General features: G+C 33.1%; 1 protein-coding gene across 3 annotated transcripts; it reads right to left on the bottom strand.

Annotated features, from left to right (window-relative positions):
* Nucleotides 1–145: 145 nt before the first annotated feature.
* Nucleotides 146–9,409, bottom strand: LOC148629183 (microfibril-associated glycoprotein 4-like). 3 transcript variants are annotated; one of them, XM_088545729.1, is made up of 9 exons: nucleotides 9,304–9,409; nucleotides 8,468–8,497; nucleotides 8,052–8,134; nucleotides 7,188–7,259; nucleotides 5,273–5,399; nucleotides 4,395–4,534; nucleotides 2,838–2,934; nucleotides 2,456–2,620; nucleotides 146–401 (listed from the first exon to the last, which is right to left on the bottom strand). In XM_088545729.1, the coding sequence occupies exons 1-9, from the start codon at nucleotides 9,317–9,319 to the stop codon at nucleotides 154–156; spliced, it is 978 nt and encodes a 325-aa protein (XP_088401855.1). In that variant the 5' UTR covers nucleotides 9,320–9,409; the 3' UTR covers nucleotides 146–153. The 3 variants fall into 3 exon arrangements, with proteins under 3 accessions (XP_088401855.1, XP_088401862.1, XP_088401871.1); XM_088545736.1 differs by having other exon boundaries at nucleotides 8,052–8,128; nucleotides 9,304–9,334; XM_088545745.1 differs by lacking the exon at nucleotides 8,468–8,497 and having other exon boundaries at nucleotides 9,304–9,334.
* Between the last annotated feature and the right edge of the window lie 5,508 nt (nucleotides 9,410–14,917).

Raw genomic sequence — 14,917 nt, 5'->3', positions numbered from 1 at the left:
TGGTCCATGCTACAGGCAAAAATGTTTTGAAATACTGAGTTTTGCAAACTGTACCGTCAAAACTGCTGAAAGTAGTGACGACTTTTATGTTAAACTCTTTGGTAACAATGTGTTTGGTTTAAGGCATGGAACATACAAGTCAAGAGAAAGTTATCAATATTTTCTTATCATCATTGTTGTGGATTTTAGAGAATAGTAATGACCATGCCATTTGTACCAGTTAACCCCAGTGGCAAATTCGTTATGATGACCTCTTAGATATAATCCATTAAGGTTTGATTCATGGCAAGCATTGTACCACCAGGCCCCTTTAAACTCAACGGCGCAGTTGTTCGAATAAGCATCGTTATCTCTGTCAAAAGTTGTAAATTTGTAACCATTGTTGTATGTTAATGAGTCTCCTGCAAAAAATATATATAATAGATGGTAGATGAATAAATTTCCGCGACATGGAATAAATTCAATTCGTGGTCATCTCCTGAAATACTGTTAGTAAAAACAATATTTTATTCCATATTAATTGATTGGGATAAGAAAGAAGGCAAAGGTACACTATTTTCAAACTTCTACAATTTATAAAGTATAATAAGGTATTTATGTATAAGATAAAGAGGTACGATTAAATAATGCAAATTAATTGAATAAGAACATACAGTACATACTTTTTTAAAGAAAAATCTAAGTTTTGATATATAATAATATGTATAACAAAAGAGCAACTAGGCTATTTTTATTCCAGTAAAAGTATGCAGTTCAGGATTATGATATGCACAAAATAATAACCTTAATGATGATTTTTAGCTCACCTAGCCTGAAGAGCCAAGTGAGCTATTGCAAGCACTTAGCGTCTGTCGTCGTCGTTAACAATTTTTTCAAAAATGTTTCTTTACAGAAATAACTTGGCCATTTGGAACCAAACTTGGTATGAATGTTTCTTAAAATGTTCTGCATAGAATTTTTGATCCTTCGAAAAATGGCTGCGGTTACTAAAATAGAACATAGCGGTCAGACAGAAGTTTTTCGCATATTTCTCCTGTTAGATGTAACCAAATTCTGACTAGGGTGAAATGTTTAGCATGATGAGATATATCTGTTGTCACTATGGTTCGTATTTTACAATCGTTTCTATTTGGTTATCAATAGCTAAATTAAACTGCAGCCGAAAGAAACATTTTCGTAGCATAGTTCTATAATTTAAGCAGAGGTTTCATTTTTAAAAATGTTTAATAGAATAGAACTGCATACATAATAATGTTTGGAATGAAAACAACAATGTAGTAGTTCTCACAACAATTGTTTCCGCACATAACAATTTCCTTGTCTCATATTTCAACAATTTAAAGATGTAATGTCAATAAATATATTAGAGGAAAGATAATGAGCAGTTTGTAGTTTGAAACAATTAAGATATGTCTATGCTGAAAGAGTAATCAAGGTAACCAATGTTAAAGTGTTAATCAAACGAATGTAATCCAGGGACAAAGACCAGACATGGAAAACAGACGTACACAACAAAGAACATAAGGTAACTAAAATTATACATACAAAGTAACAAAAGCAAATTATCAACTCGGACCCCACTAAAAACTGGGAGCATGGACCGGTATTATAAGCGTCCTCTGCTTTTCTAAAAAAACCGAGTTGCTCATAAAAAGTCATGTCCAGGGTAGACGAGAGAGGAAAGGAAACTATGACACGTTGAACAAATCAGTTTTCATGGCGTTGATGGATACGCCGTAGCGATCCACGAGTTCTTGATGACGACCATTCTGTAATGATGACTTCAATCTTGTAGCAACATAACCCTGTTCCAGAAGTCAATTTATTAAAATTCTAGCTCGATACAAAAAATCTGCGTAGTTTCGGCAACCTTTGACATAACGTATGTAATACGCAGGTGCTGAAGGGAATACTATTTGTAGTCAGACTTACTCATAATAAGCTAAAGTAAACAGTTTATCTTTAATCAAGCTTTACATCTTTTGCAATCCCTATGTACTGTGGTTTTTTTTAGTTCTATGACCACTTAGTTCTGAGTTGTTTGAAGTTCGTTTTGTTATATCGTAAGTTTTGTCTTTCTGTTTTTTTTTTTTTTTTTTGTTTGTTTTTTTTGTTTGTTGTTGTTTTTTTTTATTTGGTAGATATGTTTGTAAGTCGCAGTCCTTTTGTTGACATGTTTACAATAAATGACCCTAACTGTATCAAGTCATATGATGTTAAATGTATCAGTCGTATTTGGTAAAAAGGAAACAACAGTATTGTTTGGTAAGAGGGCGTTCTGTCATAACCGGAATTAACAAAATTAAGGAAATTATATTATTACAACAAAAAAAGTGGTACAAGAGCAGTATCAATTTCTGCAATATCTCCTTAGTCTCAACCTTTAAATTTACGTTGAACTGTACACATGACTTGCAGCAAATTGAACAGGAATACCCTAATCATTACAACGTACCCGCATTGCCATCATAAGATCCTACCATTAGTCTATAACCATTGGCTTCACTAGACACGTGAAAGGAAAGATACTCTGCAAACTTGGTTACATTGTTGAAGTCCGTCATTATAATTTTAAGGTCGTGGTTAGAATCCGACGAAATTTCATGGATATATTCATTTCCTAAAATAATTATCTAAACGATAGTGAGATGTCGACTGGAATTATTATAATAGCAAGTGTAACTATCGAAGTTATTTATTTCATTTAAATTTACAAAAAATAGGAACATCAAGAGTTACATATTTTCGATTCTTATCTATATGACAAGAACTCATTTTTTAGAAATGTTAACTGAATAATACAATTATACATAATAGATGAATTAAGTAAACTATACCGAGCCAATATTCTCCATCAGGTGAACCGAAGTCTTCTTTGTATTCTTGCCAGTCTCTGTAAAAGCTCACCGATCCGTCAAATCTTTTCTGTATCACCTAAACATATATCGGTGTTTTTTAAGTCACTGCAACATGTCTTTTAGATAATACGTATTTTAGATTGAATTTTATCTTATTTTGATATAAGTTATTATATGAATAAATAAATTGGGGGACAATTGATTAATTGATCTTGAGCTATACAAAATGTGCATAGGCATAACCTTTTCGAAACTTTTACTGGAGAACAGATCACTTAATTTTTTCCTCTAGATGCTTATTCAAAAGTGTCAGAAAAATACAACAACATAAATGTAAAAAAAACACTTCAAATTGTAAGCCTCGTCAGGAGACGACATGAATTCACGAATATAGGTTTCAAACTCCAAATCAAACCATGGAAAGCATTTGTTTGTTAACCAAATCACCAAAAAGTGATTATGCTTAAAATAACCGTAAATTTGACGCTTTTCTATTTCCAGACTTCATTTACCGCTACGCAAATAACAGTCTGGTCACTATACATTTTATAGTGGAACCGAAAGTGATCAAAATAAACACAGAACGGCTACCAACTGGAACGCTTCCAAGAGTAGAAATTTCTTGTTTTCATGTTCAAGAGTAATCAAGGGAACCAAGGTTATAGTGGTAATCAAAAGAATGTAATCCAGGGACAAAGACCAGACTTGGAAAACAGATATACACAACAAAGAACTAAAATCATACATACAAAGTAACAAAAGTAAATGAACAACTCGGACTCCACTAAAAACTGGGAGCATGGACCAGGTGCACCGGAGGGTAAGCGTCCTCTGCTTTTCTAGAAACACCCGCCGAGTTCCTCATAAAAAGTCAAGTCCGGAGTAGACAAACGAGGAAAGGAAAACTATGACCCGTTGAATAAATCAGTTTTCATGGTGCTGATGGATACACCATAACGATCCACGAGTTCATGATGACGACCATAAAACTTCTGTAGTGATGACTTCAATCTTGTAGTAACATAACCCTGTTTCAGAAGCCTATTTGTTAGAGTTCTAGCGCGATATAAAACGTCTGCGTAGTTTCGGCAAGCTCTGGCATAACGTATGAGTTGTGATATGAACATTCCATACCCAGGAGCCGAAGGGATGTTGCCACAGATGAAAGGAAAGTTGACAATTCTGAATGAAGAGTCATCACGTTTGTCGTAAAGTTTGGTCAATAGTTTTCTTTACCATCGATTTCTAAGTGTAGGTCAAGATATGAGGCTGACGTCACAGTGTCTGTAGTATCCTTTATCTCAAGTTCTTTTGGGTAGATGCGATATATCAAATCCCATTACAAAATGAAATTTGCGAGGCATATTCCGAACTGAAATATATCTGATATATATCCCGTTCATTAACGCTAAAAAGTAAGTTTTTGTTTTTTGTTTTGTTGTTTACTTTATATCAGAATTTGCCTTTTATACGTTTAACATATTTGGATGATTGAATTAACCATTCAAATATCAAATCACGGTGAATTTTATTTACTGTCCATGCATGCAGACTCGAATCTACATAACAGTAGACGCTGACTTCAGGTACAGCTTTACCATATGGATATATGGTATAAACCCCACTAGTAGTTATGTGTAAGTCAGCGCACTCTCTTGGAAGAATAGAGGTAGAGGCTGTCAAAGAAACATTCAAAAATTAGCATATTTCATCTTATCGTGATGGTAGACTTTATTCCGGAAAGAGTTGGAAAGGAGTTTTTATCCAGCAAAATTTAATTTGCCGTCGCCTCTTCCTAATGAAGATATTTGAAAAACCTGATCATTTTGTTAAAGTTTTGTTTGTTTTTGTCCTTAATTACCAATACAATTATAAGAAAAGTATTAATTTGAAAATTTAAAGAGATTTAAACGAGGCATATTTAAGGCTGAAAAAGGAATGTTAAGATATTACAAATTACTATACATAATGCATATTGAAAAGATGGATTTTCCGAGGCCGTGTAAAATCGTTTCTTTTGCTTTAACACTTGACATTTACATTATATCGAAATAAAATTGATACATTTTCAGCTGTAGTCACTTTCAAGTATAATCAAATTAAGGCAACATGTCACAGGCGGAAAGAAGACCGGACAAGGGAAAACACTTAAACAGAAAATGAGTGTATCAAAAACAATTCTAAAATATGTATTTTTCATTATCGTATGGAACATTGCCCACTAAAAGATAATTGCATTTTCTGTGCAAATCAATAATATACGCTAATCTTATTGGACAATTGGCTTTATATGGTTTTGACATAAAGCGCTACAGTCAACGCTCGATGACATATCAAAATGAAACATTCAATTCTTGAATTTAAAAAGAAACTGAATTTATCATTTCACAAATATTCTATCGTTTACTACTCACGAATATGTCCATCACCAGAGCAAGTCAATTTTGCATTGCACAATCTGGTATTACAGCAGTGTGTGCATTTAATATGATGCCCTTCAGCTCTGCGGCCAATAATTGGTACAAGATTGTTAGGACATGCCTTCAACATACAAAGATGACATCAACTATGATTTTGACAAATTTTGTGTAATGCAAAATTGTAAGAAAAGCACATGTTCATACATGTGCCTTCTATATAATGTATTGGAAGATGCAAAAAATTACGGATGTTCCAGCACGATGTTCCTTCTTTGTATCAGAAAAGCTATAAAGTCAGCCTCATAGCAAGTAGAAGAACACAGTTTGTTTTCATTTGAATGCCGACAGTTTGTCGAAAAACGCGTCCACCACACTGGGTGAATATTGTCGATCAAAATTTCTTTCATTTTGAAAACATTGTAATCGGTATATTTGGAAAATGTTTGGAATTTATCATGTATAGTAGGCAATATTTTGCTACATGGGGTCTTTGGAAAAATAATTCCAAATCATCTTCGACATATACCGAAGATGTTTTCAAAATGCTAGATTTTTTTAGCATATATGTCCAGTGTAGTGGACGCAATTTCCAAAAAAAAAAAAAACGGTCGGCATTCAAATGGGAACAAATTGTGCTCCTTTTCTTCCTAAACGATTCCTTTACTCTTATAATGCTGATTATATAGTTGATCTGATTCAAAAGAAGGAACAGCTTGGGTAGCTAGATCCTTTCATCTCAGTTTCTGCTATATAGATGACATATTATCGTTAACCAATCCTAGTTTCGGGGATTTGATACATCGGATCTACCACAAACTTGAAATAAAGGATACTACAGACACTGTGAAGTCAGCCTAATATCTTGACCTTCACTTAGAGATCGATGGTAAAGAAAAAATATTGACCAAACTTTATGACAAACGTGATGATTTTCATTAGAATTGTCAACTTTTTTTCATCTGTAGCAACATCTCTTCAGCACCTGCGTATGGAGTTTTCATATCAGAACGCATACGTTATGCAAGAGCTTCCCGTTACTACGCAGACTTTTTGTATCGCGCTAGACTTCTTACAATTAGGCTTTTGGAACAGGGTTATGTTGGTTCAAGATTAAAGTCATCACTACAGAAGTTTTAAACTCATTGATCGTTACGATCGTTATCTTTCTGCACAATGAAAACTGCTTTGTTCAACGTGTCATGGTTTTCCTTTTGTCTACCTCGAACTTGACAGCAGTATGTCTAAACATCATGCAGCTCTCGGTTTTTGTGTACCATAAACTTAAAGTGATTTTTACAAAATAAGATTTTTTTTAATCGACAAATGATCTCGTCTCACATGTTGAATTTCCAAAAGCTATCCCAGTTTGCAAAAGATGGTATAAATTTTGTCAAGATACAATTCAATTTGTTCAGGGGTGGGGAAATTATACGACAGAAAAGAAAAGAAAAAATGATAATCAGAACAAATACTGATAGGTCTTCCCATTAAAATGATAATGGCTTTAGTAATAATTTAATGAATTTTTAAAAGGTCTAGACACGATTCAACCAGGGAAGTGAATATAATGGACAACAGAAAAAAAATTATAATCAGACGAAACACAAGAAGATTGCCCAATGAAATTGAAAAGACCTTGATAATAATAATCTTTTGTCAAGGCGGGTATTAAATATGGATAAAGGTTAGGAAAATAAGTTGCACTTTAAAATGTTTTTACGCAAAAATTAAAAATGAAATTGGTCTTGACGGAACATTGTCTCGTCAATATTAAGTATATTAATATGGAAATACACCAAACATATGTCCATACACATTGACTCAATTATTTTCACAATTTCGAAATCAATAGATTCAACATATGTATTATAAAGATTTGGTGAATATTTAAAGAATATTATATGCATACCTGTGTCGAAATGCAGCCATAATCTAATAAGTCGTCACCTGATTCTGTAACATAGTGGTGCATGTAGCAAACCTAGGATTATGAAATGTACTGAATTATATATTAATATTTCTCAGTTGTCCATATCTACACATTACGCTAAAGCAGTTAATGATACAAAAAAGCATTTGATTGGTTTAGTAATTTCATCCATACAACTTATTTCTAATATGCAGTTTGGTAAATCTCTTGAATTCCACCAGAGACCTGGTAACTATTAACTTCAAGAAAAAATACAAATGGTACTGACAGTTATATCCAAAACCATAACTTTTATTATTACTGCGAGTTGACTATGGTTGAAACTATTTAATTGTACCTATGCCATCATCTTCGCAAATACGCCATCTAAAAATTAGTTAGTTAAATGTGCTATTTAATATCTACTGTATGAAGAATTAAGCAAAAATTGATAACATCATTACGCTCTGCAGATTTTTTTTTATCGAAATAATGCAAAAGAGAATTCAAAATAATCTCATATTAACAAACCACACTAGATTTGTAATGAATAAATGTAGCGTAAATCATGACCAGGTAAATGTAATACTTATTTGAATATGCACCAAAATATTTGTCTTTGTATGTGGTTAAGGGAAAGCGTTGTACTATCATAATAGCTGCATACGCATGGACATGATCATGGATCATAGCCAGAAATTGTTAGTTGAAAAACCACACCCCCTTAATAAATTTATTCCATAAATTTAGATCTTTTTTCGAAACAATTAAAAAACACATAATTATATATATAGTTACAATAAATATATAGAAAATTAATGTTTTTGGCGATAAGTCTTAAAATATAAGATACTAAGTAAAAACCTCATCGCCTGCACAATGAATGCTGTGACTGCAAATATTTTCTACTCCACTGCATGAAACGCATTCAGGTCCACTTCCTACAACTGCAATTAAACGATTACAATATAAAACAAGACCGACAACATATCTGGAGCTACGCCACCGACTTTGTCAACACATAAATATCTTCATTGTATATAAGCATTTAACAACTGAAAAAAAACTACAGTGTAGGTAAACACTAAAATATGAACTAATGATAGTATATATTATCAAAACAAATGACGAACAAGTCACAGGACAAAGAGCAACCCAAAACTAGAAATGAACAGTAAAGATAATAGGTTGAATGGTATATGTTTCCTTTAGATGTAAACATTATTTATATGTACAGTATGCATTATGAAAACAAAAGTTACAATAAGTGTACTACCTACCTACCACAGGAACGCCTATTGCAACGACAACTGCAATATATCATTAGACATATTAAAAATCAGACTTGAGTTTTGAATTAATAACGGTCATAACAAAATTACCGAACACCTATCCGATCCATAATCAAGTAAAGTGCAAAATAAATCTGACAAATTGATATTACACCGAAGGAACAGCTGGTACCGCAATGGTCTTGACTTGGTACGTGCATTTCAAACGAAATGATGGGTTAATCTAGGTGTTAAAGGGCGTCAAACCTTCCTCTTCCACTACGGCATGAATATACCAATGACGATGGAGTTTTAGATAATTTATATCTATGAAAATGAAGGTGTAAATAATGAAGCATTCATAAGTTATCGTTGAATAATTTTAATTTCAGAAGTAACACACTTTCTCAGTGAAAAAAATGTGTCTATTATCTCATATACAAAATTGTGTAATGTGACTGCGACGTTATCGACCTTCTTATATGGTTTGCTCCTTTAATTTTGATACTTAAATTGAATTATGAGGAATGACTGTCTATATGAAATGACCTCAATGCCATTTGTGCACACTTGAAAATAACCTGCTACACAGATTATTTGGTATGCACCACGTGATTGAGGTTATTTCCTCATAGACCGAAAAAATATAAGTCATTCTTTAAGTGAAAATCAAGTTATTATATACGTTAAAACTATACTTTTCTTGGTGGTAATTTGTATGACTAAAAATAACGGAAAATGGGTTAAATAAAAAGTCAACGCTTAAAACTTTCAAAGTACGATATTGACAAGGCAAAAAACAACTTCGATTTAAACCATAAAACGTCTGCAAAATGTCTACTTACTCAATACAGCTATCATTCTATGACATTACTTCGAGGTTTGCAAAGATAAGTAAAGATAAGACTTTTCAAGTCGTACAAAATGTTAAAGGTGTTACCACAAACAAGTGAGTCGTGCAAGGTCAAAATTGACGCGCTTGTCCAATGGTTTAGTTAAAAGCTTTTTCAACATTGGTTTTTAGGAATGGCGCCTTAGAGAGACTTAATTTCAGCTTCTTTTATTTAAATGATAGAAAGAAAGAAATCAAATCAAGGAAAATAAATTAAATTCAAGGAATGACACTATGGTTATTTATCACTAAGGTTTCTGTAGACAATAAAGTTTTTGTATGCTGTACACGTGTTTCACAAGAACGATTAAACAAACAAATGTGCGGTCATCGATCTGGAATTAATACCACCAATTCCAGAGAGTATATCAACATTTTAATCGACAAGATCATCCAATCCTCTATATGAAATTTGTATTCTAGAAAAAACATCACCGTCCAACGAACAGTCCTATCTTAGTAAAAACTATCGAAGTGAAAGAGAGGAATACTGGATACGCAGACTAGGTACTGCAATATCTCACAGCTGCAATGACAACATCAAATATATTGGAAACCTTTCATGCCAATAAAACAATAGCATGAATATGATGAATTCATTTGACAAAAATCCATGACGGAAAAGGTGTCATGGTCATCGCCACTATTCGTCATATAAGATACATGATGTCTTCATAGATGGTATTTTTCTTATCATACAAAAATCTCTTAGACTTCATCACATTCGAAGCAAACACTATTGTATACGTCATACTCTACTACACTCATTTTACAAAACAAGTATTGACACTTCTGTTTTTGAATATACTTCATCATTCTACAAACTTGTTGCCATTATTTTGGATATTGGTTTCCACAGACTGTTTAAACCAGTTTGTGTAAAAAGTCAAGATGAAGAAAAAAATAATTTCTTCCACTACTGTTTGTCAACAAAGATGTAGATGCAATTAATTCGGCTAACACCCTCCATCGTAAAAACGTACCCAACAAAATTCCCCCATAATCCAAGGAAAAATTAATACCGGTTATTTCATATTCCTATATTTCACCCATTGCATCCAAAATTTTCAATTATAAGAAAACTATTGCAGAACCTCGAGATTGAGAACTTCAAGGCTAGACCACTTGACTGTTCTTGCAAAAACTCTTCATTCAAATAATGTCCTCCCGTTCACGTCGTACGGGAGATTTAACCATCATCAAAAACAAATTTCTGCGTAATATCCTTCCTAAAGATCCCAAGTACCTTGAACTACGCTCCATAAATTGGAATTACAACTTTTTAGTTCTTAAGAATGCCGTGAAGGACTATGCAAGAAAATGGATAAAATGAGAACAAGAAGACATTGATTCTCTCTCAGAGTGGGTAAATGCCGTGATGTCTTTAATTTTGAAACGAGTGAAAGTTTAAAGTAGGGATACGACTGCCAAGACCCCGATGTAGCAAAAACATTGTCTACTATACAAGACAAAAATGTTGTCGTAACAGCACACAAAGCCCAAAACAACATTGTTTTTGTCTGGAAAAACGTAATACATCCAATGTTTATTATCAGAGGTAGAAGTAGAAAATAATGGCAATGATAAGACCTATACTGCCACCACACTCTCGAAGGAAAAGATAGTGGAAAACCATAATCTGTACTATCCACTTTTGGTCTCTGTAAAAAAGACGATGATTATGATTTTCCGTCTTTGTACTGGATTCGTAAACTCCTAGAGATTCCATACAAACAATGTTACATAGCTTGATCTGCAAAATGTACCACCAAACCTCTTTCAAACTGTTATTTTCTATACTCACAGTTGTCAAAGAGGGTCTCCAGTCCTATAACAACACTTGTTACTCCCTTTGTGGTAGTAATTCAATGTGGATAATGAAAAACTCAAAAGATCTTCTGGAGACCATCAGTTCAAGATTATTATCAGAATATAATAGAATAAAAGAATAAAGATTTTTCAACATTGTATACTTTTATTCCCCATAATTAGTTACAATCCTGACTTAAACACATTATACATCATTGTTTTTTTCCAAAAAATACGGCACACCTATACAAATATATAGTTCTTGGTAGAGATTCCTTATATTTTCTAAGAAATAATTCCAAATCATCTTCACCAGTATGGTGTACGCGTTTTTCTACAAACGGTCGGCGTTCCGATGGGAACACAATGTGCTCCTCTACTTGCTGACATATTCCTTCAGTCTTATGAGGCAGACTATATAGCTGATCTGATAAAAAAAAATATTAATGTTTAGCTAGATCATCAGTTTCCGATAAAAAGATGACTTATTATCTTAGTTTCGCGGATTTGATATATCGCTTCTACACCCGAAGAACTTGAAATAAAGTATATTACAGATACTGTAAAGTAAGCCTCATATCTTGACCTACGCTTAGAAATCGATGGTAAAGGAAAGCTATTGACCAAACTTTACGACAAACGTGATGACTTTTCATTCCGTGTTGTCAACTTTCCTGTCGTCTGTGGCAACATCCCTTCAGCACCTTCGTATGGAGTGTTCATATCACAACTCATAGGTTATTTCAGAGCTTGCCGAAACTACGCAGAAATAGGCTTCTGGAACAGGGTTATGTTGCTACAAGATTGAAGTGTACGGTGTATTCATCTGTGACATGAAAACTGATTTGTTCAACGTGTCATAGTTTTCCTTTCATCTTTCGTCCACCCCGGACTTGACTTTTTATGAGCAACTCATAAATGGGTTTTTGAAATGCAGAGGGTGCTTACCCTATCGGTGCACCTGGTCCATGCTCCCAGGTTTTAGTGGAGTCCGAGTTGCTCATTTGCTTTTGTTACTTTGTATGTATGATTTTAGTTACTTTGTGTTCTTTGTTGTGTATGTCTGTTTTCCATGTCTGGTCTTTGTCCTTGGATTACATTCTTTTGATTACTGCTATAACCTTGGTTCCCTTGATTACTCCTTTAAATAAGCTACAAAGCGGACATTACAAGGATCTGTAACTGCTCACCCAATGCACATAGGCTGTTTTTTTATATTTTTTATTGATTATATTTATTTTTGCGCATGTACATTTTTTGGTTCAGTCGTAGAATTTTGTTTCGTATGTTGTTCTTATGATATCTGGTTGTTGTCTTGTCCACGTATTATGCATCGTTGGTACTTTAAGTTTAAATGTATAAGTATTGATATTGGAATTTTAGAATGCAAGATAGTACAGTCGTTTTAGTTGTCGGTTTATGAATCTTTTTTTATGTATCAAACAACCACAAATTTATACCATCGTATTCGTTTATTTTTTAGGGTAGCGAATAATGTTCAACTTTGATTTCAGCAATTAGATTTGCAGCATTGGGTTGACAATGAAAGGTCCTAATACTGTATATCATTAGTTTTTTTTAATTTATAGAAAAAAATATCAAGTTGGAACACATTAATCAATACGATTTTTACAGTATCATATATTTAGTGCTTCCTGATCAACATCCATGTCTTTTGCAAAGGACTGTATCCGTGCCATTTCATCCAACAATTAGCAGTTTGGAGGCATCGGTGTAGTCTTTAATGTACAGACCATTGAGGTAACAACACTAGGCTTCCAATTACTCAGGTATTTTGATCAAATTAGTCAATGCGTTACCATGTGGATGGGGGATCCACTCTTACCATGAATGTGTTCATTCATCTGTAAGAGCGGATTTGTTGCAGAATGTTTCTCCCCACCTTTGCTAATCTATCATTTATTCATTTGAAATGTTGTTATTTTTGTTGTAATTTGATATTACATAATTGATATTTCTATATGTAGAAATAACTCTGCATTATATGATTTTTGAATAAATGACCTTTCTCCGGCAATTTGATTTCTTATTTACAGCAAAAAAAAGGCTCGGGTTCTTGGCTTTGTGTATCTGAGTGTGTAATAATGATGTCTGTCATTCTGTGTGTCTGTCTGTCTTAAAACCGATTTTATTTGTAGACCGAAAATACAGGTCCATAGAAATACTCAAGAATACCCCAAAATACCCCCAAAACATTACAGAATAATCATGATAATTATAGAAAACATATATTTTCTATTGAGACGTGATATTTTTAATGGAATTTAAAATATATATATATATATATATGTTAAAACAGTTTCTGATCACGATTAAACTACCTATAGTGGCAACCCCTTCATTAACTCGTTAATAATTCATCTATTTATTGATATCAATAAATGATTTGATAACATGTTAATAAATATTTATTAACTTGTAGATACACCGTAAAAGTTATTGATATCAATAATGAATTATTATCATATTTATTAATGTGTGAATAAATATATTATATTTATTGATATCAGTAAATGAAAATTTATTGATATCAATAATTAATCTTTAATATCAATACTTCATTTATTGCGTGTGAAGTTTTCATATCCCAACTTATACGTTATGCCAAAGCTTCCCGAAACTTTTTCTGTCGTGCTAGACTTCTTACTAATAGGCTACTGGAAGAGGGATATGTTGTCAGGAGTCTATAGTAATCACTCCAATATACTTATGGTCGTCATCATGAAATCGTGGATCGTTATAATCTCTCCATCTCTATCATGAGAACCGATCTTTTTGTATCTTGTCATAGTTTTCTTTTCCTCTTTCTTCTACCGCGGAACTGGGTTCCCAATTGTTCATTTATATTTGTTTTTTGTGCATGAAATTTTTTGTTACTCCATATTCTGTGTTGTGCATGTTTATTTTCCCTCTCTAGTCCTTGTTCTTGGAATATTTTCCTCTCGCTAATATTAAAGTCTTGGTTGTACTGTCACAGAATGTAGATGACAACGAACATGTAAATATTCACATGAGCATAGTCCGTTACCAACATTAACTACATTACTGCATAAAAAGTAAGGAGCCATTTGCCTTTGCTACATCTTCGAAAAACTTCCATCCTAATGTATATATAGACATTTTTTGCCTTAAAGATGCACAATGCACCTTTGAGCTTGATAACAAACTTAAAAAAAAATAACTGGAAAAGCATCTAGGTGGCCTGAACGGGTAGGATCCTATGAATTCCATATAGGTCGAGGACGAAGTCGTGAAAATGCAGATGATTTTCAATTAAATCCACTAAACCCTTGCAACAGGACCATAAAGATACAGACACTCTGGAAGAAATACTTATCTGTGTCCATGTATATATGAAATAACTGAACATTAGGTGTTTGTTTATAAATGTGATGATCGAAATAATAAAATACAATTCGGTAGTCATCGTTCATTCAAGAGCTTAATAAGCCACCGAAATAAGGAGCAGTTTCTGGCTTTTTACAATGGTAATTATACAAAAGATTGCGTGTTCACGTATTAAGATTTTTTAACATATATAATTCTTATAAAAAATTTTGTCTATGTTCCGCTTAAGTCAAAATCAAGAACATTACTAGATAAATAATTTCTATTCGTGATTACTCGGCGGGTGTTTCTAGAAAAGCAGAGAACGCTTACCCTATCGGTGCACCTGGGCCATGCTCCCAGTTTTTAGTGGAGTCCGGGTTGCTCATTTACTTTGTTACTTTGTATGT

The sequence above is a fragment of the Perna viridis genome, chromosome 1 (genome assembly GCF_037379345.1).
Source record: "Perna viridis isolate PV_CMFRI_1.1 ecotype Kerala chromosome 1, ASM3737934v1, whole genome shotgun sequence".
In the NCBI taxonomy this organism is placed as follows: Eukaryota; Metazoa; Mollusca; class Bivalvia; order Mytilida; family Mytilidae; genus Perna; species Perna viridis.
The sequence above is the reverse complement of the archived record's forward strand: the minus strand, read 5'-3'. Positions and strand labels throughout refer to the sequence as shown.

Coding starts and splice junctions, on each gene's coding strand:
- LOC148629183 (XM_088545729.1), bottom strand. Junction 8,135..8,467: donor AATAGGCGTTCCTGTGGTAG/GTAGGTAGTACA, acceptor GTTTAATTGCAG/TTGTAGGAAGTGGACCTGAA. Junction 2,935..4,394: donor CGAGTCTGCATGCATGGACA/GTAAATAAAATT, acceptor ATATATGTTTAG/GTGATACAGAAAAGATTTGA.